This window comes from Trachurus japonicus, chromosome 16 (assembly GCF_045865225.1).
Source record: "Trachurus japonicus isolate A0001 chromosome 16, Traja_1.0".
NCBI lineage: Eukaryota > Metazoa > Chordata > Actinopteri > Carangiformes > Carangidae > Trachurus > Trachurus japonicus.
This window is the reverse complement of record NC_140922.1, coordinates 29,915,735-29,941,852: the sequence shown is the minus strand read 5'-3', so window position 1 is coordinate 29,941,852 and position 26,118 is coordinate 29,915,735. Positions and strand designations below refer to the sequence as shown.

Here is a 26,118-nt window from a genome sequence, read left to right as displayed (position 1 = left end):
CAAGTGGGTTCCACCAGTAAAATAATAGTATTATAACCTATGAACTATAAGAACTGTAAATGAAAATTCCCTTTGTTTTTGTGCAAAGAAGTACAAGTATGTTTAGAGTTAATGAACTGTCCTTGTACAAAACATATTATGAACAACCTGAAATTACTTGAGAAAAATACTTGCAATTTCAACAATATTATGCCTCTTCTGTTTTCTATGTAATTTTCATGCTTGGCAAATTATTCCCAGAGGACCGGATTGGACCCTCTGGTGGGCCGGCCCTGAACTATATTAACACAAGATAACTGATGATTTTCCCATTCAATCCTCACAGTTTCTATGCTCCTTATTTTATCTTTACAGTATCCTTAATTTCACACCTATATACTCATGTTTTGTAGTTACAAAGAAGTGTACTGTTCTGTGTTTGTACACCTGCACGGGTGAGGTGCTGCCGGTAAATTGTTTTTTAATTTTTAGCTCAATAGAAGAAATGGAGTCACACTGAGCAGACTTGAGTTACAACAATAACACGAAAAGCTGCAGAAAAAAAGGTTTTTATTATATTTTTGAGATTTTGTCAAAAATCTATTTTGAATGGGAGTTGTTCTGGGGTTTTTTTTCACTTTGATACTGAAGTTCACACCAGCACGATTACATTATTGTTTATTTATTTTGGCGGCTGGTTAAAAAATAGATTTAACTTCTGTTTAATAAAAACAACTGATGGATGGACATTAGGAACTTTCACTTTGTGATATTTTTGATTGTGTTTGACTGAAATGAAGTCTTGAGACTGGGACTTACAGCAGAGTGACGGAGTAATTCAGAGGCTAATGATGTGAACAGGTTGAGGTGGGGATCTCATACTGTACCACAGAGGCCACTGGAGTTCCAGATGTGCTCTCTACCTCCTCCATCTTCATTTTACCCCCTCTCTCTCTATCTCTCTCTATCTCTCTCTCTGCATTTTACCTTTCCGCCCAATAAGGTCGGTTCAGGATGCCTTGAGCTTAGACAGCAGTATTATTTATTCAAGGATTCATTAGAAGTATGTCATCACTTTCCTCTTCCCCTCGTTTCGCTCCAACACTCATAGAAAGAAATAATTAAACAGTGCATGTCAGGCAAGGATATGTGGGGTGCTGTTTCCGAAGCTGGCCCCGCAGTCCAGTAGGGAGGGAGGAGGAGGAGGAGGAGGGAGGAGGAGGAGGAGGAGGAGGAAGAGGTTATTAATGCATCAAAGAGCAACTTTATTAGAGTCCATTTAAACTGGAGGGAGTGAAGGGTTGCTGTGGTTTCAGGGAGGTGCTGCCTGCAGGAGTGTTTAGCCCCCTTCACTTTTGACATTACAGATATAGATGTTAAATCTGCATTTCTGCTACACTCCATCATCTATAATTGCAAATTATAAAACTATTAAAAATCTGAATAAAAAAAAAAAACTGGAATTCGACACCTAAGCTTTGGCAGCAACTGCAGCTTTGAGCTTGTTTGGGGGGTGAGACTCTCTACAGCTTCTGTAGCACATCTGGATTTGGGCAGTTTATCCCACTCTACATGACAGATCCTCTCAGACTGGATGGGAAGCATCTGTGAACTGTCGTCTTTGTATTCCTCTCTTTGGAGAAAAACACGCTGAAGTTGTTCCATCGACATTATGTTCAAGCTATTGAGATGCTTGCAGAGGGTTTTTCAGAGTCCATGATGGTTTTTGGGATATTAAATTTGAAACAGGAACTCACATGCAGATGCAGATGCAGATGTTTTGCTGTCTTTCAATTCTAGGCAAAAAAAAGTGTTTCTTGATGGTTTTTCCTTATGTCAATATAGTGTATACATTATATATATTCCCCTCTGATGTGTGGGACCTGTATTAATAAAATATGAACCTGGAGAACCTGGGCATACAGTATGTGATGGAGGATGGCATGTACTCTACGTGAATTGGAAAGGAATAAAAAAAGGAGGGGGGGAATAAAAATGTTGACATTAACAAGAAAAGGCTGCACTTTCCCAAACAGGCTGCAAGAGTGTTTTATTAGTGCTGCAGAAAATACCTCCAACTCAAACTGTGGCTCACAAATATAAGGTTATATAAGGTTCAAAAAAGACACCCTGAACATCAAGGAAATGGAAAATTATAACAGACGATAATATATGAAGATCATATGTCATTATCAATAATGAGAGTTATAGATCATTTAATTGGAGACCATTAGAAATGTACCTTTCTTCAAATGTGAAGGAGGTTTTGTGGCATCAAACTGGAGAAAACTTGGAAAAGTAGGAGATCAAACACACATTTTAGGCCCGTCTGGTAACTCAAAGATTCGTGAAGAAATCGACAGCACTTCAAATATTGATTGGCCACTCGGATCCACTGTTACTTTTGTTAGGAGCTGAACTCGAACCTACCAACCAAACCAAGCAAAAAAAAAAGTTTTCCAGTTGAAAAACAAACAAGGAAGGTGCAAAAATGGATGATAACGAAACAAAGATATATTGATTTCATACTTTTAAATATTAGGATTTCGATGGAAATAATTTATAACGTTTTTAAACAGCCGTACAAAAACATGTAACATGCACAAAAAAAACAACCATTAGCCGTTAGCCGCTGCTAGCCATTGATACCTACACTATTTTGATAACAACACTGTAGGTGGTCAGGTCCTAGTTGTCTGACTTTCCCAGTCAGATATCCAACTTCAAGATTAAAATTCCAACTTGGAGCATGGAAATTCAGACTTCCAAGCACAACTAACGCACCGTAAGAAATCCATGTAAGTGTAAGTAAAACCTTTATTAGCAACACTGTTTGAAATATAATATATAAGTAATAAAAAGTTTAAAAGAAAGAAAGAAAATTTAAGGTTCATATCAACAGAACAGACTATGAGGAAATCTGTTATAATACAGTTTATATGCAGATGAGAGGACTCACAGCAGATATAATGACGACCTGCCCTTCATTATTAACAGTGAATGTGGATTTAAGTGGCGTCCTTCACTTTGACAGGTCCCTCCTTACATTTTAAACAGTGGGAAACAGCCCTGAGTTTCTTTGTGAATGAATGCCACCTCATCAAGTTATTGAAGGCTCCTAACTGGAGTATTTATTTTGGTGTCTCTCAATTCTGACTTGCAAGTGTAAAAGCCAATAACACAGTTTTTTCGAGAGAAAAAAAACTAACTAACTAATGTGCCTTTAAATCTCATAACGCCACACACACATTGCTGTCATTAACTCCACCCCTTTCATGACTAATCAAGTGAAAGTAGAGAATGGCTGTTACTAAAGCACATTCTCCTCCTAATGACTGCAGGGCTTCTTCTACCCTCTCTGAACACAGAGCGATGGTGATTCCAGCCTCCTCCTGTCTACCAAATTATTTCTCCTTAGGCCAAGTCCACTGAGCTCCTACTTATACATATTCATTCCTGAATTATGGACCACTGAGCTACATCCTATTTTGCGAGGCTTCTGCACACTCATTCCTGTGTCTCTGCGGTGACCAGAGAGCCACAACAATCACTTGAGCGGCTGGCTCTCATTTTGATTTATCGACTTTGTCTGTTTGTAACGAAAAGCCAGTGTCCCCACACTACTTAAACATGCTAATTCATGCAAATGTATTCTTGCCCCAGTATTCACCTTGAGGTAAAGCATACATGTTGTAAACAGAAACTTACCATCATTTAATGATCTTTGGAAATCTTCAGTGCTTTTTTATTCTCTCCTTAAAAACCTCTCTGTCGTTATTGTTATGTTAATGTATGCACACGCATCTTCCAATTGGAGATCCAGCTGTGCCTGCCAAAACTTGTCTCCGGGGTGTGATGTCAGTGTTGTGGGGAGGTAGTTACTGTACTACAATGGGCATTATGCAGCTGTTAACATATAGGGACAAACCCTGCCGCTTTGTCGAAACCTTGATGATCAAGAATTTCAGCAGGAAATGGAACCTCGGGGTAAAACTGTGCTAATTCTGTCCAGTTTCTCAATGGCCCCAAGGTGCTCTTCCTGTGTGATGGAAGTAAGTGGGGCTCATTATTTTTCAGTTTTTTATTTAAAAAATAAATAAATAATAATAATAGGGAATTCATCAGCATCTATTTAGAATATTAAACTGGTGTAAATCAGGAAAAAAAATAAATGAAAGACAAATCCAGGTAAGTATCAGAGTAGAGTTATACCACTGACACCAGTGATGATGCTTTCCCACATACATTCATCTGTACCTTCCTCCCACCCTTACATTCACACCTATGGGCTTTTATATAGTGCACATGTCTTTGGACAGTGTGAAGAAGTGAGATTATTGGATACAGTGTTCCTGTGTTCCTATTTTGATTGTATGCGCAGAGCGATGGAGGCGGTTGGCAGAAAGACTCTCTAAATCACACCAAACTGGAACAACTACATTATTATGATATAAGAGATGTAATGCTGCTTAACCATCAGGTTAATATCACATTGCAGAGCTGATCCACAGTGACTGGACCTCATCATTATCACTTGAAGTCATACAACGAGAAGGCAGAAAGTCAAATGGGCATCACCAGGCGAGATTCAAAGGTAGTTTAGAAGCACTTGATTATGCAGGAAATTCAATGAAAGCAAATCCAGAGCCAAAAGGTACATTGGTCCTTGTTCTCTCTTTCTCTCTCTGCCAAAATACAATAGTCAAGTCAAGGATGACAATCAGATCTGTTAAAGGCCTCAAGGGTTTGACAGCACAGTACAAATGATGTACAAATGCTGCAGCGACCGAATGACAGTCTCAGAAAAACAGACTCAGGGTTTCATATTCACAGAGTGAAAGACAAAGTCAGAGACCAAGTCCATTTAAACATGGATCAAATCTTTAAATAGTAAATCAAGATAAAAGTCGTGTTGAACTTCCGGCATTCAAATGTGTGATTAAGTTCAGAACATTTCAAGATAACTTGATCCCCTCTTCCACTGGTCAGAAAAACCTGCTGAGACCTGCAAACATCAGGTTTTTGGTCTAAAGCCGCTTTCCCACTAAAATTAGCAGGTCAACGCGGGTTTTTTAAACACGGGTCGACCCGCTAACAATCGACATTTGGCTCCTTTCCCGGGTCTGACCCCCCGCTGGCAAGCTGCGTGGCCTCCGCTTCCACCGCTGCGCGTCTGGTGACGTCATCATGCTGGGATCGCGTTGATGATATCATAAGTGCGACAGAAGTCAGGGAAGTAAACAATGGAGAGCAACATAGAAGCGAGTCAGGTGGAGGTCAGTGTTGACATGTTGATCAAATCCCAGTCTCGAATGCGAGCAGAGCTTTGTTTTGGTACGTGATATGAGACGCGACTGTAACACTCAATGTCATCGAGTAAATTAGTGGGTTGACCCGGGTCTGGCGTTCCCACTGCAAGCCGATCAGAGCTGAGCCGATGGAAGGAGATTTTAACCCGCGTCGCTTGCCGAGTCATTTGACATGGGTCGACGCGCCTTTCCCACTGCCACCAAAAGCCGATTAGCGGGTTTTAACAGGTTTTTTTTGCCAGTGGGAAAGGGTATTATTATTTATTAGAAATAAAAAGGTGCATCATCTCTACCTGGTTAAGTTCTACAACTCGTGTCTATATTCTCTTTATCCTCTTCATCTTAAGAGGGAAGTGTGAGAGTGCTCAGAATCCAAAGAGAGCAAGCAGCCACTCAAGAGGAGCTCAAATGACCCACAGATCACCCGACACGGGGGGGAAGGAGCCCAGTGATAGCACAAGTGCTGGGGCAGGAGAAGGCCATTGCAAAGGTTTTATCAGCTGATTAAAAAACAAGACACTTGTTCCCCCTCATGGCAGGACACTGAGGTCTCTACATCCACCTCACTGATGAAATACATGTGAGTGTGTCTTCGCTGCAGCTCCTCCATGAGGTGGTCCTGAAGCCAGAAGCTGACGACTCGTATCGGAGCTGAAGACCATCGTCTTTCATCTGGATGAACCTCATGAACACGCCATCCCTGTTGACTGGTTACATAAAGGCATGACACTGTGCAGCTTTTTCCAGCAGGTCCTAACTGTTCTTACTTCACATGAGCAGGTTGTCGAAGCTTAACTGAGCAACCACCTGTTAACTCTCTTAGGCAGACAGCGAGACCGGCCTCCCGGCACGGTGGAAGATCAACTGAACAACAACATACCCCTGAGCGGAGCTGCTGGCAAAGCTGAACCTGTGTATTCCAGCTCAGCCTCAGAGCACTGGTGGCAACGCTGTGTACAGCCACAGGGCAGCTTTAAGGCCAGAAACTGTGGATGGGCGAGTTCTTCTGGGATAAAGATTGTAATGGGGAAAGAAATTATGAGGTGAAAATAAACCATACTTACTCAGATTTATACCTCTAAAACAAAAATCACGGGATATCTTGATTGGCACAATCTTAATATATTACCCATGAATATAATTGTCTGAGTGTATAATCGCTATAAAATAAAATGTGTTTGGTTTTCGTAGCCTTATAATTATTCTTTCTAGGGTCTTGCTCTAGAGAGTGTCGCCATCTTGCGCCGCCATGTTTGTACGGCAGCCCGAATGGAAAATCCAGCCAGTCAGAGAGAGAGCATGTTTCAAGAGTTTCGCATTGATAAATAAACCAATGAAGACGAAGGCGGAAAGAAAGAAGCATGGTAACATGGTTTAGATCTTCACCTCATTGCTCCTGAAATACTCCCATTCTTCCCAGTCGTGGTAAAAGTTTAAACGTTTTTTTGTCCTCGGAGGCCACTGTCACTTTGCCGTCGGGAGGGGTGAGCGCTGCAATCTAGAATCTGGATGCTAGTTTTTTTCACGTGCTTATAGCTGAGAACTTAAAACTTAATCTATTTTTTTTTCTTTTACTTTTATTTGCTCTTGCCTTTAACTCTGTTTTTAGTGTTTTGTTTGTTTTTATTCTGTCTTATGCTTCTTTTTTTTATGTTTTGTCTTTATGTAAAGCACATTGAGTTGCCTTGGTATGAAATGCGCTATATAAATAAAGATGCCTTGCCTTGCCTTGCCTTGCCCCCCATTTTACACACTGGACCCGCAAGGCTTTTGTGATACTTGTTTTCTATATTGCGTCTTGTCTTGTTTGGACCTGTCAAACCTTTGAGATGATTGACAGTGGTAATCACAGCAAAAGCATGTTGTTGATAAATTACTCTACAGTTTAACTAATAAACCCTCTCATGTCTTTACCAGAGTCCTCTTCATACTGACAGCTTCAGTGCCCATCACTGCTGTTGAATGCTGCCCCCTGTTAAGAGTAAGTTCCTGGCATTTAAAAACATGGAGTGAAAGCTCTGCAGAGCCCAGCTGGCTAATACAGGAGCATATACATCTGTGGCCAACCTTTCAGGAGCGGGGTTAAATAAAGTTCCTAATGAGAGCAGCTGTTTGAGCCTGAGGCAGAATCAATCTGTAAAACCCAGGTGGCTGCAGCAGGACCTCGCTCCGATACGCAGCATTTTCTACACTATGAAGATGCTATGAGACACTGAGCACTGACTGGCTGTTTCTATGAAGGGGGGAAAGTTTGTGTATGAAGAAAAATGCACTGACTTACTCATCTGTGTGTGCGCTTCTGTTAAGTATAAGCAGTTGTGTCTCTGCAGTGCATACTGTGTGCATAAGAAGGTGCCCATCAGCCCATCTTGGACCAACCCTGAGTGGGATGGAAACTGACAGGCTCATTAACACAGCAGATACACAGCCTACGGCCATATGGGCGAACTGGGAGGACTGGGAATATCCCGCTTATCCACCAGCCACTTAAAACACCCTAATTGGACCCACATAGATTGCACTAATGATTCAACAGCAATAACTAAACACCAGCGTTGTTCATATCCATCAGCCTCCCTGTTTGCAGGTTTATGGAGAAACAGAGATAGCCGGTCTGTTTGCATATACACATAGGAAGCCACCTTTTTTTTGTGGTGGCTGCTACTTTGTGTTATTGTGTGTTTACTGTATGAGTCACTATACAAGCTTCTAAACTAATTAAATTCCTCTGTGCATCGGTAATGGGAAGCTAAGAGATATAATTGTTGTCATTTTCATGCCATCCTTTTAATTACTTTCTGGTTCCATTTCATTCCATTTGAATTGACAGCCTGATCAACTTTTAATTGCCAGTTTTTGCAAACAGCTTATCAGCCGGCTCCAAGCCTGCATGCAGAGTACTAGATGACCTGGCCAAACACACCCCCACAAACAGAATAACAAACACACCACCACACACAGTATATCCCAGAGCCAATCCTAGGCTGTTGTCACCGACGTCGACGACAAGAACGCTTCCTGGGGATGTTAAAAAATGCCAGTATTTGAGCTTAAAGGTGCGGGATCGACGTCTGTCCATCTTTGGTTTTAGAGGCGTTTGTAGAGCTTGTTGAAAAGCTTTTATTGCACCTGATGTAACGACCCGTCAACCTGCCTCTGCTCCAGTTGTGTAGGTGTGTGTATGTTGGGTGGGGGCTGAGACACACACATCACATGGCGAAACAGAAAGCGGAGGCGAGGAGAGAAACATGACTGTAAATGGCAGCAAAATGCAGAATACGCTGAGATCAAATCACACAGGTGCTCATAAATTAGGTATGTAACATAAATAAAATATTGCGTGGCAACGTTTCGAGTAGAAAATGTTGCTGTCAATGCAAAATGAACAAAATGCATGACTTTATTATGAAAAAGTCCCAAGGAAATGCAGCGTGTGTGTGTCAGTGGGCTGGGAATTTGCTGCTATAGTTCATCAAACATGTGTCTACAAAAGAAGACAGTGGATCGGGGGTTGTGTTTTGTAGAATTAAATTACATCTAGTATTAAACCAGATTTCCTGTTACCACCATAAACTACAGGTTCGGCCAAATCAACCTGGACTGCCATTAATGGTGCATTTCATTTACGTTGGTAGTCGGAGCACTGAATGGCCTCACCTCCGAGTTGAGCTCTTTCCAGTTGAAAATTGAAATGTATGACTAATATAAAACTAGACGATTAACAAAACGAAAATATAATTACTTTATACTTAGATTTCAATGCTAACAATGTATTAGGTCTTTAAAAATCGGTAAAACTTACAACAAGAACATGTAACATGCACTAAAACATACAGGCTAGCTGTTAGCTGTGCAATGTACAAGGCGGACTTTAATGTAAAACAATTACAAGAGAAATGAAATAAATTGCAGTGTTCACTACTGTTGACGCAAGTGGCAGCCATCTTGAATTCTTATGTTGGGGCTGGTGGGATTCATCCGACTTCCCGAGGGCATTCAAGGTTAAGATAAGTCAAGGTAAGTAACACCTATATTAACAACAGTTCCTTCAGCTGATCAATGTGGCAACTTTAATTCAGATTGCATAAACCTTACTAATATACTGAAACAGAATATCAGGCACCAAATATACATCTACTTTAATCACAGACTGAACAGTGGCTGACTGATTAAAGGTGATTGAGGTATTGTCGTACCATTTGACCACATCACCACTCCATCAGACCAGACTGTAGAAATCTGAACCCTTTCAATCCTTCACAGACGCCTTCAAGACTCCCAACTTCTATTTAACGAGTCTAAGCAAACACACAGAGCCACATGTGTGTGCTGTGGAGGAGCCACATCAAATTGGATTAGGAAATGCAATCAAGGTGGATTAATTATGGATGGAGGGCTGTTCACTTCTGCCTCATCTTCGCAGGCCTGTGCTTATACACTGGCTGCTTCCTGCACAGGAAAGGAGAGGGTAAAGCTGTCAACAGCCAGGGAGAATGAAAGGATGATGAGTGAGGGTGGCGATGGCAGAACGTACTTGAACGACACAAACACCTGATACCTCTGCATGAGACTGAAAGCACTAAACAGGAGTCCTTCATTTGACACCATTGAATGCATCATCATCACATTTCGTCCCTTCATCCTTTAAATGCACCAACCTGCAACCAACAAAAGATGTCAACTGCTTAAATCCATCCACTCATACTATCAATTCTCCAACAGTAGCCTTTATCAATAGAAACAAGTGTATATCAGTTTATCTCATCACTTCCTGTTTCACATCACTCTCAGCAGCTCAAAGAGAATAATCCACCGAAATGTCAAACATCTGCAGGAAGTCCTGAGTGTCACTGACACAAGGGAAGCAGGTTGAAAGTACGGCACAGTCGAAAATGAAAACAGCATTACTACAAGAGATACTTGAAACAGCAGAGGGCTGAGTAGGACATGACTTTCATCAAATACCTAATCAGCCAATCATGTGCAAATAAGTACATAATACATCTTATAAAAGCATGAAAAGATTGTAAGGAGGTTTGGTTGTTGTTCAGACCAAACTGATTTCCTGGAAGATTAAAGTCTCTAGAGTTGTCAGAGAACAGAAATAAAACAAACAAAAAAAACATCCAATCAGCTGCCCTGTTATTACTGAGACCTCGTTCAGACCTGTTCCTAACATCCAACTCAGGTGATCCCATCACAAGGCAGTGAGATCTAAGTTCAGCTGTGAACACAAGTATACTAACCATAACCCTAACCGTAAGAACAGGAAGCTGAGATAACAGTGGGAACCACATTGGGGAAATATTGTCTGGCTTGACAAACCTCTACGAGTTGGAGCAAACTACAAGAATCCATGGATCAGCCTTTTAATATAAGTCAGTTCCACTGTTATCACTGAGGCCTTGTTCAGACCTGGTATTAACATACAGCTCAGGTGATCCAATCACAAGACAGCAAGCTCTAAGTTCAATCAAGTGTGAACACAAGTATGTCCTGGACCACTCTACAGACATCATCTGAAGGACTGCATACCTTACCAAAAACAGTTCAACATCTCAAGACACATAACACGTCAGTCATTGAAGCAAATAACTCAGCAAAGAACAAGAAGCTGAGGTGATAGTGGGAATGACATTGGGGAAATATTGTCTGGCTTGACAAATCTCTACGAGTTGGAGCAAACTTCCAGAATCCATGGATCAGCCTTTTAATATAAATCAGTTCCACTATTGTTACCTCCACCTGGTTCAGACCTGGTATTAACGTCCATCTCAGGTGATCTGATATGAAGACAGTAAGCTCTAAGTTCTGGTATGAACACATATGTGTCCTGGCTGGACCCAGGGTTTCCCCCAGTGTATTATAAGCCTGGCGGGCCGCCAGGCCTTACTTGCCCCCCCCGCCAGGCTAAGCATCGTTTATTAATTTTTTTTAATCAGTTTTTATACTCCATAAACACGTGATCAGGTGTCTTTTTCATCACCTGACAACGTCACAACTTCGTCGCACATAACGGGGCACATCGGACATCATGCTCCTCAGACCGCATCTATGATCAGCCCGCTGCTTCACCAGCTGACCGAGAGGAACACACCGAGTCCACGTTAACGTGAGCGGAGCCGCAGCTCCAGAGGCAGTCAGCTGCTGCAGCTGTTAGCTGTTAGCTGGCAGCTGTTAGCTGTTAGCCGTCAGCTGTTAGCACGTCGTCCCCTGCAGCGTCAGAGCTCCGGACTCCTGTGAGCCGCGGGGCTTTGACCTGATGTGAAAATGATCCATTGTTTCATTTTTCAGCTTGTAAAGCTCGCGATCACACACGTTTGTTTTCTCTGGTCCAAACAGTAAATCCGCGACTGTCACGTTTCCATGACGACTGACTGGAAAAAGAGCGTGGTACGTCATTACGTGACTCCAAATCTTTTACAGTCTATGCTCCAGATGTAAAAAATCTCGGAGAATAAAAAAAATAAAATCTGAGAAATAAAGCTAAAGGAGACACCAGGCAGTTGTTCTTTTTAGTTTTTAATGCAAACAGTTGATGCTATTTATTTAAATATTATTTTATAATTATAATAATTATTATTTATTTATTTTTGTGGTTATTGAACAGCATTTCAAGAGTGCCTTTCTGTAAGACTCTGCTATAGCTGGTGTTTAATATGTTACATAAATGTCTTATAATAACAGATGTTTATGATAATATTTTCAAATTTCCAGTCAACTTTTAACATTGATCATAAGGCCTTATGAAATCACACCTTATAAATGCTACTGCTCCATTAATGAATCTGTTACCTACAGGGCCCTGCCATCAGTCAATGGTCAGGGTCAGGCCCCTGTCACAAAAAAACACGCTTGGGCACCAGTGGGCACCGGTGGCCCGGCGATGGGCTGCGGATGGGCCGCCGGTGCCACCCTACCACCGGGCTTAACAAGTTTTCTGGGGGAAACCCTGTGGACCACAGTGAAGGTCCAGCACCTAGAGGACCACCTACCTTACCAAAAACAGTTCCACATCTCTGAGCACATAACCCGTCAGTCATGAAAGTAAATAATCAGGGTACAGCAACAGGTTCCTCTGCTGTTAGCAAAGAACAAGAAGCTGAGGAAACCGTGGGAACGACATTGGGGAAATACTGTCTGGAGCTGGAGCAAACTACACAAGTCCATGGATCAGCCTTTTAATATACTAAGGCTGTTTCTGAGAAGGACAGCACCACTCTCCTGATCCGAGTTTCTCTTTGCAACAAAGAATTTTTTCACTCAAGTCACTGGCAGCTACTTCTACTCTCCTATTTTGATGCCTCCATGCCTGTGACAGTCAGAGCCGGAGGCATTTTATTTAGAGGTCATCCATACTACATATATGCACACATTATATACTCCCGTTCTCAAGATCTCAGTGGTGGTCTTGATTGAAACTTAATGACAATATCTCAAGAACTGAAAGGAATTCCTTCAAACATGGTACAAATTAATTTACACTGAAAGACAAACTGATTAGATTAGATCAGATTTTGGTGGCCTTAGGTTGATTCCAGTATGACTTTATATGAAAGAAAAACTACTATGTGGAAGAGGCAGTGATTCTAGTTTCAGACACTTAAACTCAATATCACCTGCACAGATGTTTCATATTAAAAACTCCCCAACATTTTAAAGGGGCGAAACTGCTCAATTCCTAATTTATAATATCAGAAATACTGACTTACTGACACTGAATTGCAAAGTAAAAACAAGTGATAGTAATTAGTTAGAAAAGAATTCAGTATAACAAAACAACGTGCAGAAAAAATGTTTCTTATTACGCTGAATTTTACCCAGAGAGCTGCATGGTACAGGTTATCTCGCCCTCCCTCTTCTTTATTTATTCATGCTGATGGCTGTTAGTTACTGCCATTACTTGAATACTGGATTTTATTCACTATTCCACAATTTCCAGTATTTGACACCTGGCTGAGGGATAAACAGCACAAAGTAGAAAAAAAATCATGCAATGAGAAAGTTTTAAGTGTCAAGCGGCTGAAAGATATACAGTACAAATTGGAGGGAAGAGTCATTCATTACTTATGCCTTTCAAACCACCCACACCCACTTCAGCTTTCCTGTAGCAGCCAAAGAGCAAAGCTTTCTGTGTTCCCTAATCCGTTCCCTCTACAGACTCCTTCCCTGTGAGAACTGTCATTTCTCGCAATGTCTTAGCAGCTTGACTGGATTCCTATCAATTACTGGTTCATGGGAAGTGCAGTTGTGGGTGCTTTCAAGGCTTCTGTCTATATTTGAGTTAGCGTCCATTCCGCTGTTAGGATTATGAGGCACATCGCCAGTGTGGTACTAGTGTACTTCTCTGCACAAGTGTGGTCTATCAGTACTACTAAAGAGTGGCATTTGCTCTCATTCACAACACGCCCAGTAACATATTCAGATAAATTAGGGAGGCTTTTACCACAGTGGCAAGGATGGGGCTCCTCGCCCCTGATTCATTAGTTAAAAAGCATTCTAATAAATTTCCCATTTTTAATGTTTCACAGAGCTATTAAAGGCACATGGAGGCTTGCACAGCCCTGTTTCCTATTACAGCTTTCAATAAATGACAATCGGCACTGTACACTGGGTGGGAGGGGGGAGTCAGACTTTTCAGCCTGCCTTTCAAAGCCTTCCTAATAGCACATAAAGACTTATTAGGCATTGTGTGCCGGCACTTTAGAGTAGTGAGGCACTTTGTTCCAGAGTTGCCCAGGCTTAAGCTAATGAATAGAGCCGCTGCTTGACTGAGGCTAATTCACATTGCTCAGCAGAAGAGGTTGCATATCAATCTATATCAGTTACACAGGGACTTTGAAAGATTAAGGGAAAACATCAAGTAAGCTAAAGAGAAACTCTGAGAGGGGAAAAAAGAGAGAGAGAGAGATAACCCTCGTAGAAAGTCAGAGAAGACAGGGACGGAGCTTCAGAGAATTTGTGTGGGTTTAAGCCTTTGCAGGAGAAGTTAGGACAGAAATTCAGTAATGGCTGAATGGCTGATAAACAGCATTAAAAAAAAAGAAAGCTGATTCATGCACGGCAGACTCAAACATCCTCGTATTTTTCTTCCCTCTCTTCAGGAAATGAGCTCCCTGGAGTCATATGCATCTCCTTAGCACATCCTAAATCACCCCTCTTAATGGAAAACAAAGTGAAGCACAAACAGAAGAACTGGTGCTGAAAACTATTTATCTCAGAGACTTCTTTGATTTTTCAACTTTTCCTTTAGCTGTCTGATGATTATTAGTCATATTCACATGTCCATTAACTATTGAAACTTTAATCAACAGCTTTAATATAACCAGCACTGCAGAACAGGTACAGTCTCTGCTTGAACCAACAAATCCAATTCCAAAAATATTTTCTGCAAACAGAAACTGATCCGTGCCTTTCATCCAGGAAGACGTGGAGGGGACGGACAAAAATCCTTGAATGCACTCAACTGGTCACTGATTAAAGCATTTGCAACTGGGTCTAATACAGTTTTTCCACTAAAACTAACAGGGAATTAAACGGGAATAATCCTGCTAATAAAAGATGATTAATCCCTTTTCCACTGCCGGTCGAATTTGTCTTTCAAACAACTGCAAGAAATTACATCATCACATACACTTACTGTACAGAAGACACAACACAGACAATGAGCTTCCATGCACAAGGAAAAAACATCTGGTAAATCTGTCCACTGTCAGCAGGTTTTAGTGGGTTTTTTGACCAGTGCAAAAGTAGTAATTTACCACCACTACTTTATGGTATCAGTGGTAATAATGTAAGAAAATACAAAATACATAGCCTTCTTGAAATGTACAGAAAGTATCAAAGAGTCCATTGATCCTAGAAAGATACTAAAGGAAATGTAATAGTACCGACACGCACCAAAACAATACTAACATGCCTCTATCTGCAAATAAAGGGATAATGTTGGCTATAATTTAGTGCTATAAGCATTATGACTTAAGAGGATATCCATTTGAATGTTTTCACAACCTGCTGAAGTTTCACATTAACATTTCCTGGATGCATTGTAAAAATGAATGTGGATTTTCTTTCTCGTCTCAGTTTGTACAACTCTATGCACACTTTGGTAAATGAGGCCCCTGGCTGGTTTGGTGTGACAATTAGTGTTCCCAAAGCCCTGGATGACTAAACCTTCAAACAGACATTTCTACATCTCACACACCAAAAGAAACTCAAAACCTGTTTCCAGACATTTTCGTCAAGTTGCTTAAGGCCTTGTCCACATGGAAACGGAGCTTTGCTCAAAACAATCTTACCTTTTGGTCATTTTGAAAAAGTTTTCTATTAAGACGGCATCAAGAAAGGCAAGAAAGACCTGAAAGTCCCTCAACGTTATGTCTAGTGGTGTGGCTCAGGTTAAAGGTTAAAGCGAGAATACCATTTTCACCCCCCAAAAATGTTGTTTGTTTCCATCTGGACAAAATGCCGAAACGATAAAAAACGGATTCATTAAACCCGTATTCGTGTGGACGGGCTCTAAGTCTGTCTTAACCGTTCTCCTAAAAGCTGAAATTCACATCACATTTTCTTAGAGAGGGATTCTCACCTGATTGACTAAAAACTAAGGATTCCATGGACATTAAAACTCCTATTCATTTATATATAATGCTACTTGACTCTTTTGTCCCTGTGGACCCGTCCCTGTGCCTAATGGAGGGATTAACGGTCAAATCCTCAAAGACCTCACTGATGAGGATTGAAATTGACAGGCATTGAACAGACCTCAACACCCACAATGCAAACACACACGCACACACACACTGAGCCAGTCTAATACACTGTGAAAACAACAAGAGCAACAGCGTAGATATGATTAAACCATCCCTTTTATCAATTTGTCATGGCATGAGACACATGCACACCCATTCGTCCACACTCACTTACACACTCACACATTTACCAAAGCTGAATCTTGTTTATCATTATGTCCATTAGCGTGAGTGACAGGAAGGTTAAGGGAGATGAGCAGATACTAGTAACTAGTTTGCTGAAGTGTGAAAAACTGCTTCTGAGGTTTATGGATATCATACTTGAGAGCCTTCATAAACAAAAAGGCCAAGTTCAGAGAGGCAGTGACTTTTTGCTCTGCTGCTTCTTCACCACTGATGCAGTAATGATGGATTACAGAGTCTAGTTGTGCAGACCGGTTGGGACCAGAGCCCATCAAAGAAGGCAATGTGTGTGGACTCTGCTGGAGTATTCTTCATCCTGCAGCCGTAGTTCTTCCCTAGGGGCCACGGCAGAAGGAAGAGCCTGCTTTTCCAGCCTGCTGCCCTCTAATACAGCCCCAGTGGTGGGCTGGGTAAAGCCTGCTGGAGCCTAAGGGGAGTGAATGCACCAGTATGAGTGTGGGTTTGTCAGTCAAGGTGTCAGCCGGACTGACGGGTCATTGTGTCCGCTGACAGCCGGCTGAGAGCTACAGCAATTCCATTAAGAAGGAACATCACTCACCGGCCATTACAGCCACAGTCCTGTGCTGTTCACTCAGATGGAGGATAACGGGACTATATATATATATATATATATATACACATACACACATGCGGGGGCATCAGAAATGTCTCCTGGCAGCAGACAAGTCCTGTTGTTCATACACATTTACTTCAAAATGCCAGGACATGATGTGCAGACCTGCAAGTTGCTTGAGTTGGTCTTACTATTTTATCAAATCTCAGGCCAGGAACTTCCCTTCACTCAACCTGAAGCCTAGTGAGCCCTGTGCTAGGTTCAACTTCCAGTATGTGAAAGTAATACAAGTCATAAGGGTCATGATTAGGGATGCACTGATCCAGCTTTTTTCGGTCCCAATGCTGATACCGATACCTGGGCTTAGCCTATCGGCCAATACCCAATACTGATCCAATACCACAGTTGAATTAATAACCTGTATACCTGCATGCTTCACGTGCTGCTGATCTCCGACGTCAATCTATTCACCTTTATCTTTGTGATACGTGTCACTAAAATAGAAGTGAATAGATCAGCGTCATGGATCTGCTCCATTATCCAATGGCCGATCAGCTATTTAGTCAATATCTGATCCCAATATCAGATTGTTGCATCCCGAGTCATGAAATGTAAGGATCTTAAAATACAGGATAATATTTATACCAATACCAATTACTTTCTTAATCCCCAAAGGGAAATTCATTTGTCTGTCAGCTCAGCGACTATTTGCAGAAGAATAAAAAAGCCTGATGGCTGAAGGTACAAAGGATCTTCTTTTCCGTCCACCACTGCTGCTTTCTTGGTCCATCAAGGTGCCATGAAGGGGATGATCCGAGCCCTCCAGAATGGCCTCCACCATCTTCAGTGTGCATCTCTCCACCATATTCCCAAGGGAGTCCATCAGGGAATCATGACTGAAGTCTCCAGATATCATTAAAAGTGCCTCAGGATGTTTGGCCTTCATGGAGAACTTCAGATGGAAATTCAGCAGCAAGACACAAGTATTGTTATGATTTGGAAAAATGTCTACTTTCTGAGTCTTCAGCAATATCTCCGGCTCATCACTCTTGGTAGGCAGACTAGAGTTGACATATCCCATGATGACTGACAGCAGAAAGGACTTCCAGGCCTTTAACCTTTGCACCACCAGCACAGCAACCACAAAAGCACCTCTTCATCTCAGCTGGAACACTGACAGGGTGGCGTCCTCCAGACTTGCTTTCAGTGAAAGAAGCTCCTCTCCAGGTTAATCTTCTCTCCACACAGAAGTATCCATCAATAGTGGACAAAATATGACAAAAACTTACAAAAACACAACAAAAATAAAGCAAAAAGGTTGAGTAAAAACTCAGAGCTACCAGACTTTGCTGCTCACAGTTGAAGCGCATGTTCGGGAACATTATTGCTCTCATTCAAATATTAAAAATGTTGGTGTTTTTGTGAAGATGGATTGACCATTGGTATTTTAATTTAGTTGATATCCTTCACACCTTTAACATTTTTGACAGGTTCTCAGTGATATAAAGTGTCTGAAGTGAAGGGACCTTGTTTTCCTATAAATTGCACAAATAGTTAGATACTTTTGTTTTGAACGCATTATTGCTATTACAGGTTGCACCACATTGAGCCCCTTGACCTTTTTGAAGAACTCTGAAGAAAAGCTCTATTCACAAAGAAAACAGGAGCCGGAAGAACATCAAGGTGAGACTGGGGAAAGCTCAAGATGTGTTTTGCAAACTCTGCAAAGTCCAAGCAAAGAAGCGTAGCTATAGACTAAAAACAATGATGTACATAACAGCATGACAAGTACAGTTTATGCTGTTGGGCAGACAGATGTACAGTACCAGTGATACTGAGGAGGAGAGAGCAACTTCAATGTGAAAAGGGGGTTTTGTATTGCACAGTGAATGCCAAACAAGATCACAGGCCTGGAGCAGAACAATGAAAAGTGAGAACAGCACCACTGAAACAAAGCAGAGCGGCCTGTGATGATGACTGAGTTAAGAGTGTTTTGAGTGGAGGAGGCAAGTCATTTCACAGAGGCGGCTCCGAGATGCTGAGGACAAAAGGAAGTCTGGAAGAAGAGTAAAGCCTCAGAACGACCTCTGTTTGAGGATAAATCTATCCGAAGATACAGTCACATCTTCGTCCAAGGAACAATTCTGGACAAACAAACTGATAGCACACAAATGACTGCATTGATTGAAATATTCACAGTGCTGCAATCAAATAGGATGTGATGTGACTGCATCAACAGAAGCTGACTTACCTTAACTGAACTGAACTGAACCCCAGAGAGGCCTATTCGGTCTAGCGTGGTCTGACGTAGGTGAGCACAGCAACGGTTACTCGATAAATATTTTGTTTTATTATATTCACTTTATTTACTTATTTTTTTAGGTCTTTATTTTTTCTGTATAATGTCTCTTGTTTTGTTTTTTTTGTTCTTTTCTTGTTTGTCTGTGTGTTTTCCCCCTTTTTTTCGATAGCCTGCTGAGTGTGGAGGAAATGTTTATGTTTGTTAATTGCAAAATTAAAAAAAAAAAAAAAACTAAGAAAAATACAACAATTTTGAGTTTGTTGTTCTCAAAAAGCATCAGGTTATGTGAATCATAACTCACTAAGAGCTCTGAGAAGATTTACAATCAAGAATTGTTGCCTTGTAAAGCTGACAGAGTCATCTCAAAGAGTTTCCATCTTCATCGGTTTATAAATGCAGATGATTCAGTTCAAAGATTGTAAGGTGTTTGTATGTGTTTCAGTGACAGTGTCATTGTTTTGCATTTACGCTCTGACACTGTTCCGTATGTATATTTTTGAGACCTGTGAGTGAGTTTCTCGTGGCTGTACGTTATATGAAAACAATTCTCCTAGAAAAGACAAATAAACGTAATCTGATTGATGATGTGATATAAAGACCTAAAGAGGCCACTGCTCCAGAAGCAGAGGAGCCCACATACTTGGACATGGTAGTGACTCTCACATGAGGCCATCTGTGGTGGTTAGGGCGTCTAATTAGTCTCAAAACTGTCACACATCAAAACCAGGCGCATGCACATGATGATACAAGCTCACAGAATTATTATCCACAAGCAGAAATCCTCCCTCACATGGGAGCGTATCTGCTCCACGTGCACACAAGTAGTCAAACAAGAATGAGGCTGTGATGAGCGGTAAGTCCTGCTTCCCACTCACACAAATGTCAAGTTGACTTTTGAGACTCTGGAGGTGGAGACGGTGGTCTCTTCTCCTTTTGTTGGTCAGCAGCACAGTAATCAGACACATACTGTATGTGTGGACACAGGGAGACAGGTTAGGGGTGAGGAAAAGCTCAATGGACAGAGAGATCCTCTGGGCAGCTGTGGCTCAGGGGGAACAGGAGGTTTTCTGCTAATTAGAAAGTGGCTTGTTGGATCCCACGCTCCTCCAGTCCATATGTTGAAGTGTATGTAACTCACTGACCCCTCTAAAAAAAGTAGGTAAAAGCCAAAGACCAAACAAAAGTAGCTGAGGGACGACTCTGATTGTCCCAGAGTGAACCGGCCAGAAAACTGACTCCAACTCAATCAAACCTGAAAACAGCTGTTTATTCACGTCCACGTCTGAGAGGAACAGATCCAGATGTGCAAAGCTTGTAGTGTCAAACCCAAGAGGACTGAAGGTTACACAGGTGCTTCAACAAGTAATAAGCATCTTAATACTTTTGTTAATGTGATATTTCAGTTTCTACTTTATACATTTGGAAATAAACTGACTGAGTGTAGATCAAATTTTAGCATGCAGCATAACAATAACTGGAATAAGTGGAATAAGTGGGGGGGTCTGAAACTTTTTGAATGCTCTGTCTCACTTTGACCACACAAGGTCCAGACCATGGATGTTCCTTATACATTTCAATATCTATATTAACCATTTATACAAAAATATACAACATTAATTGTATCTGTAAAGTCACAATTGTAAAATGATCAAATAAATAAAGTAAACTAAAGTAGCTAGGTAGTTATTAATAAAATGTTAAGACTTTGGCTTTAATCTTACACTAATAAATGATTCAATGCCATCGTGCTAAAGTAGAAACAACAGCACATCTCAGGTAACTTTGTATATTCGTCATTTCATATTTTAATGATGGATAATGGAATAATTAATCCAATATAACATATATTTATTGTTTTATGACACTAGACCTAAAAAGGCTGATACATATACAATATATACGATATATATACACACACACCCAATCCCCTGATAGTGGATCGGGAGTAAGGAATAGTGAGTGACTTTGGACACAGGGCCAGAGTCACTTCTGGTTGCCAGGCAACCACACGGTGACGATAAGCCGCCTCTAGTACGTCCTTCTCTCCTTATCACACTTCTCCTTTTCTCTTTCATCTACCTGGAGCCGGAGCAGTCACTCCTGGGCTCCGTGATTATTGTCCATGCACTTGAGAACTGTATAATAGTTTGATAATGAAGTGACGCTTCAAGGCAAAGAGGGAAAAGAGGAGCTAAGTGCTTTAAGCAAGCTGATGCTGATGGATTCATGTGGTCAGGGTCGTAATTATAGAACATGTGCTCTGTATATATACTGTATATAAAACATAATTTTAAACTGAATTAATTTATTATTTTTATTACTTTTAGATTCTTAGGACTTTTTATTGGGTTTTTTTTTAATTGAGTTTATTGTTTTAATAGATCTTTACTGAACTTTCATTTTGTGCAATATTGCCATTTCATTCCTTGGAATTTTTGTATGATATATATTTATATCTTTATTTTATTCTATGCCATTTACTTACTTTATATATTATTTTCATCCCATCTCTAGTGTTTTCCCCAACTTCAAATTGCAAACTATTAGGTGTAAGATAGTATTTCTTCAATGTTTTTTAATTTTACTTAAAAAGAGTGTTTGTTTGTGTGTGAATGTGCGTAAAACGTACTTTTTTGTTTATTATTTCATCATGTGAAGCAGTTTAGGCTGCTTTTTATTGTATGAAAGGTGCTCTGGAAATAAAGTGTGATGGATTGATCCTGACTTCAGACCCATCACTGTCACCCTTGAAAACCAGTACTCACAGACATAGACTCACACACTCATAGTATATGGAAACACAGTGTACGAACACACACACAGTGGCCCCTACCTCATCTAGTTCAGGGATGTAGATGGGCTTCTCTTCAAAGCCGATCGGCATGGGTTCGTTGGGTGGGATCTCCACCTCTTCATACATCTTATTGTTGTCTCGGCGGATTCCCTCGGGGAGCAGCATCTGAATGTCACACACACACGCACAAAAAATAAAAAATAAAGAAAACCTAAATGACCTCTGTGGTTCAACATACACAGATTTAAAAAAAAAAAAAAAAAAAAACACACACTCAAACTTGGAAGGACATACAAAGTCACCAAACATAGTAATCTGAATTCAGCTGTTTCCCACTTTTCCTCCATATGCTCCTCGCTCCCCTGAGAGTACGGAGCACATCTATCACACTTTGAAGGTCTCATCATCAGCGCTCGTTTTGAACACGTACATAAATGTGAAGAACTTCATGTTAACAGCCCAATTAAATACAACAACAGAGCAACACAACAATGGAAACGTGCCATAAATCCCATAAAAAATCCAATAACTAAATAAATACTAAGGTTGTGGATTAACATGATCACAGCAAATGCAACTAAAGTTTAAATAAACACCACTAGGTGGGAAATATAGTATGACTGGACAGTGTATGTGTATGTTAATGTGCAACATTGAAGACTTAATTAAAAACTGTTGCAGAACTGCTGTAAACAACTGACATCATCGCGTTGTATTTGCATTCTGCCTACTGTCAGCCAGATTCAGCTTCTTTATCTGTTTGCTCCTCTCCTCCTCCTCCTCCTCCTCCTCTGTGTGCTCACATACAGTGAATTTTAATACAGCTGAGTTTTCCAATAAAGCTGTTCTCATTTTCAGCTCTGGTATTTGGAGCCATTCAACAATAACACACTGAAGGAGAATACAGACTTCTCATGAAATAAATTGAAATATTTATAAACTAGGTCCGTAATATAAGCATACAGCTTGGTGCTATCTATGAGACAGTATGAGGTTATTATGGGAATAACTAAATGCACAATGCACAATTAGAAATTGCAAACTTTAAAAAATAAAAGTGATGAAGAAAAATTCAAATGTCACAAAAATGATGTATGCACTCACATGAGGTGTTTGACAAAGCAATATTTCACTAAAACAAGATGAAGGTAGGTGCTGGAAATATGTCTCCATATTTAATTTAAATGATATCACAGGAGAGGAAACCTCAGCTTTATTCACAGGATATAATTCATTAGAAACACAGACTCATTCACTCACTGTGTTTTGTCAACTTATCTAAAACTGATTTGTAAATTTCCTCTGTTGTGCACAAAACAATCGAGTTTACAACCGATAAAATCAATCTGGTGCTCATGTCTGTGTCTTTGAGAGAAGTGCATGAATACAATTGTTATTCTATTAAAGGGATAGTTCAACATTTTGGCAAACTGATCCATTAACATAATCCCTATAGTTTTAGCAGTAGGTTCGTTACCTTTAATTGTCGGTGCAAGCTATTTTTAGAACGGCGGAGCAAAGCCGCGAGCTGCTCAGAGCTACACTACGGAGGCTCATGGGATTTCTTGGTTTCCCTCATCAAACTCATCAAATACACAATCCAACAACTCCAAAACGCTCTGGTAGACAAGTTGTGACCTGCACATTCACCACAATATGAGATAATGACAGAACGTTACCAGACAGAGTTGTTTTAGAGGTACAGTAAATGCAGAGACTGCTTGCTGAAAAACTGTCTCGAAGGCAACGCGCATCAGTGGTTTTACATGAATTTACCTCTAAAACAACTCTGTCTCATAATGTTCCATTAATACCTAAATGTGCAGGTCACAACTTGTCCATCAGAGCGTTTTGGAGTTGTTGGATTGTGTATTTGGTGAGTTTGATGAAGGAGAAATCCCATTAGCCTCCGTAGCGTAGCTCTGAGCAGCTCACTGCTCTGCTCCGCCGTTCTAAAAATACCTTGCACCGACAATTAAAGGTAACAAACCTACTGCTAAAACTATAGGGATTATGGCAATGGGCCAATTTGTCAAAATGTTGAACTATCCCTTTAACATGTAAAAGCAAAAATCTGATGGTGCCTGTTCTGGAGATGTACGTAATGTAGATGCAGAGGAAAAACTTCGCAATGTGGGCTGTTCCAGACCAAAACTGATCCACAACCAGAGAGAGTTTCTATCACACTCAAAACTTAGGGAGCAAATTGTCATTGACAAAGCCAATAAATCAGAATACAGGCCAAGATGGTGCATGTTGCGTTTTTGAATAATACATCTTCTTGAAAAACATCACTGTACGCTTCTGCACTTTCAAGATGTTTCTTTTTTTTTTCAGTCCATCATAGGAACAAAACTGATATCGCCCGGTCTGACACCAACATTTCGTTAGACCGATCTCCCACAGTGTGACATGCAATGAACCTGCAAGATTGATGTTCTCACACTGAGTCTGGGGCCTTTACGGGTGTCAAGGAAGGATGATCCCTGCAGTGGAGATAAATCAACCCACCTTCCTCTGAAATACTTCAGAAAGATCCCTCTAACTAAAGACTTTTTCTCTTTCTGAGCATTTGAATTGTGTTGAATCTCCAAGGCTGAAGACACAGCACACAGCCGGCAGGGTCGAAACCTTGACGCTTCACACGCACACACACACATAGATTTCTCTTTTTCCGGCCTCACCCTGGCTCCTCCGACAAACGCAGGCGTCTTGGCCGCCTCTGCGTAGACGTCGTAGACATTGGGATACCGTATACGTTCGTACGCTCTCTCTCTGGTCAGGATGGGGTCTCGCCGTGCCGTCAGAAGCGCCTGCTCCCTGGGCCGGAAAACACAGGGACACACAGTTTACATCACACACACTCAGGAGAGGAGAGTTACTGTAACATAACTGGATATTCAAGATGAGGCACAAGAGAGTACTGGGAGTTTTCAAAGTAAAGACAAAGAAAGTGAAGGAAATCAAAATGTACTCCAAAGTAATTTCATCAAAAATGAGCACAGTGTCTCATCTGCAGAAAAAAAAGAAAACAACTTTTTTTTTGCTTTAAAAATAAATAGTGCAGTTGACAGATGATTCAGATGAAGAAGCAAAGATATGAGGCATTATGTTCCTTTCTAAAGTGGCTTACCTCTCTACTAATCTGTTCCTGCACACTGTGCTGGATTTGGCCATGCTAAGTTTTTAATTAAACAGATCACTGCTCCTTTTTTTTTCCCATCCTCTGAAATTAAATTTTCAGGAAAATCCTCTACAAGAAAAAAAATGTGGCAAGCTTCTGCATCATTGTGCCTTATATATACCCCCCGACTTTTTAAAGCTTTAGCTGAGTCGTCATTAAAAATGCAGAAGCCTGTCGGTTGTGGTGTGGATACCTGAGAGGACAGGTGGAGACGGACAGACAGACAGAACAACAGGAGAGGGAGGAGGAAAGTCTGTAGATGTGATATTTTACCTGTGGACTCTCATCTCTCTGGGGTCGAAGGGCAAGGCAGCATCTGCAGCATCACCGTCATCTGCTCCTTTGCCTCTCTTCCTCTCTCTCTTCTCCTCCCTGCGGTACATTTTCATCATCTGCTTTTCCTGCTCTGACTGGATGGTCACCTGGCACCCGAACATGGGCTTGGTCATTTCCCCTTTTTGGCTCATATCTGGAGGAAACACAAACACAGACATGATGTAAATAGACAGCAACAGAGATCAACTGTTCTATTGCGGTAAATGGATGGATGTTGGATGTGAAGATCACACCTGACAGCATACTACAATTATGACAGCTGACCTCCTAGTGCAGAGAGCAATAGACCATATTCTGAAAGACTTTATTATAAAAAATGTATCAAAGCCTATTGTATTCAATTGGGAAAAAAAACCTCAACAAGACACTTCAAAATCCTGAGAGAAGCTCCCACCTGCAAGTAACATTAAACTACAGTTGCTGCTCCAAAGGGTCAATCTCAAACCCAAAACAAAGTAAAACTGGATTAAACTAAACAAGCGGTCCATGTTTGCTTTTCATTAAATCAAACTCTCAAGAAAGGAATGAAAGCCTCTGTTGCTTTAAATTATTCTAAACTCCCCCCAAAAAACAGAAAAAAATACCACTCCAAAGAACAGAAAGAAAATACACAGAAAAACAAAGAGGTTTTCTTCTTTAAGTGAATGCAATACGCTCCCATAGAAACTGAGAAAGGCCATACAAATAATTTGTCATTCCATTATCG

At 40.9% G+C, this 26,118-nt stretch overlaps 1 protein-coding gene across 2 annotated transcripts in view; it reads right to left on the bottom strand.

Annotated features, from left to right (window-relative positions):
* Positions 1–26,118, bottom strand: part of ascc3 (activating signal cointegrator 1 complex subunit 3) — a 192,508-nt gene that overhangs the window by 115,458 nt on the left and 50,932 nt on the right. For both annotated transcript variants that reach the window (XM_085803025.1, XM_085803024.1), the window contains exons 6-8: positions 25,350–25,545; positions 24,577–24,712; positions 21,932–22,057 (exon numbers count right to left, since the gene is read on the bottom strand). In XM_085803025.1, the coding sequence (XP_085659151.1) occupies positions 21,932–22,057; positions 24,577–24,712; positions 25,350–25,545 (458 nt within the window). The remainder of the gene's footprint in view (positions 1–21,931; positions 22,058–24,576; positions 24,713–25,349; positions 25,546–26,118) is intronic.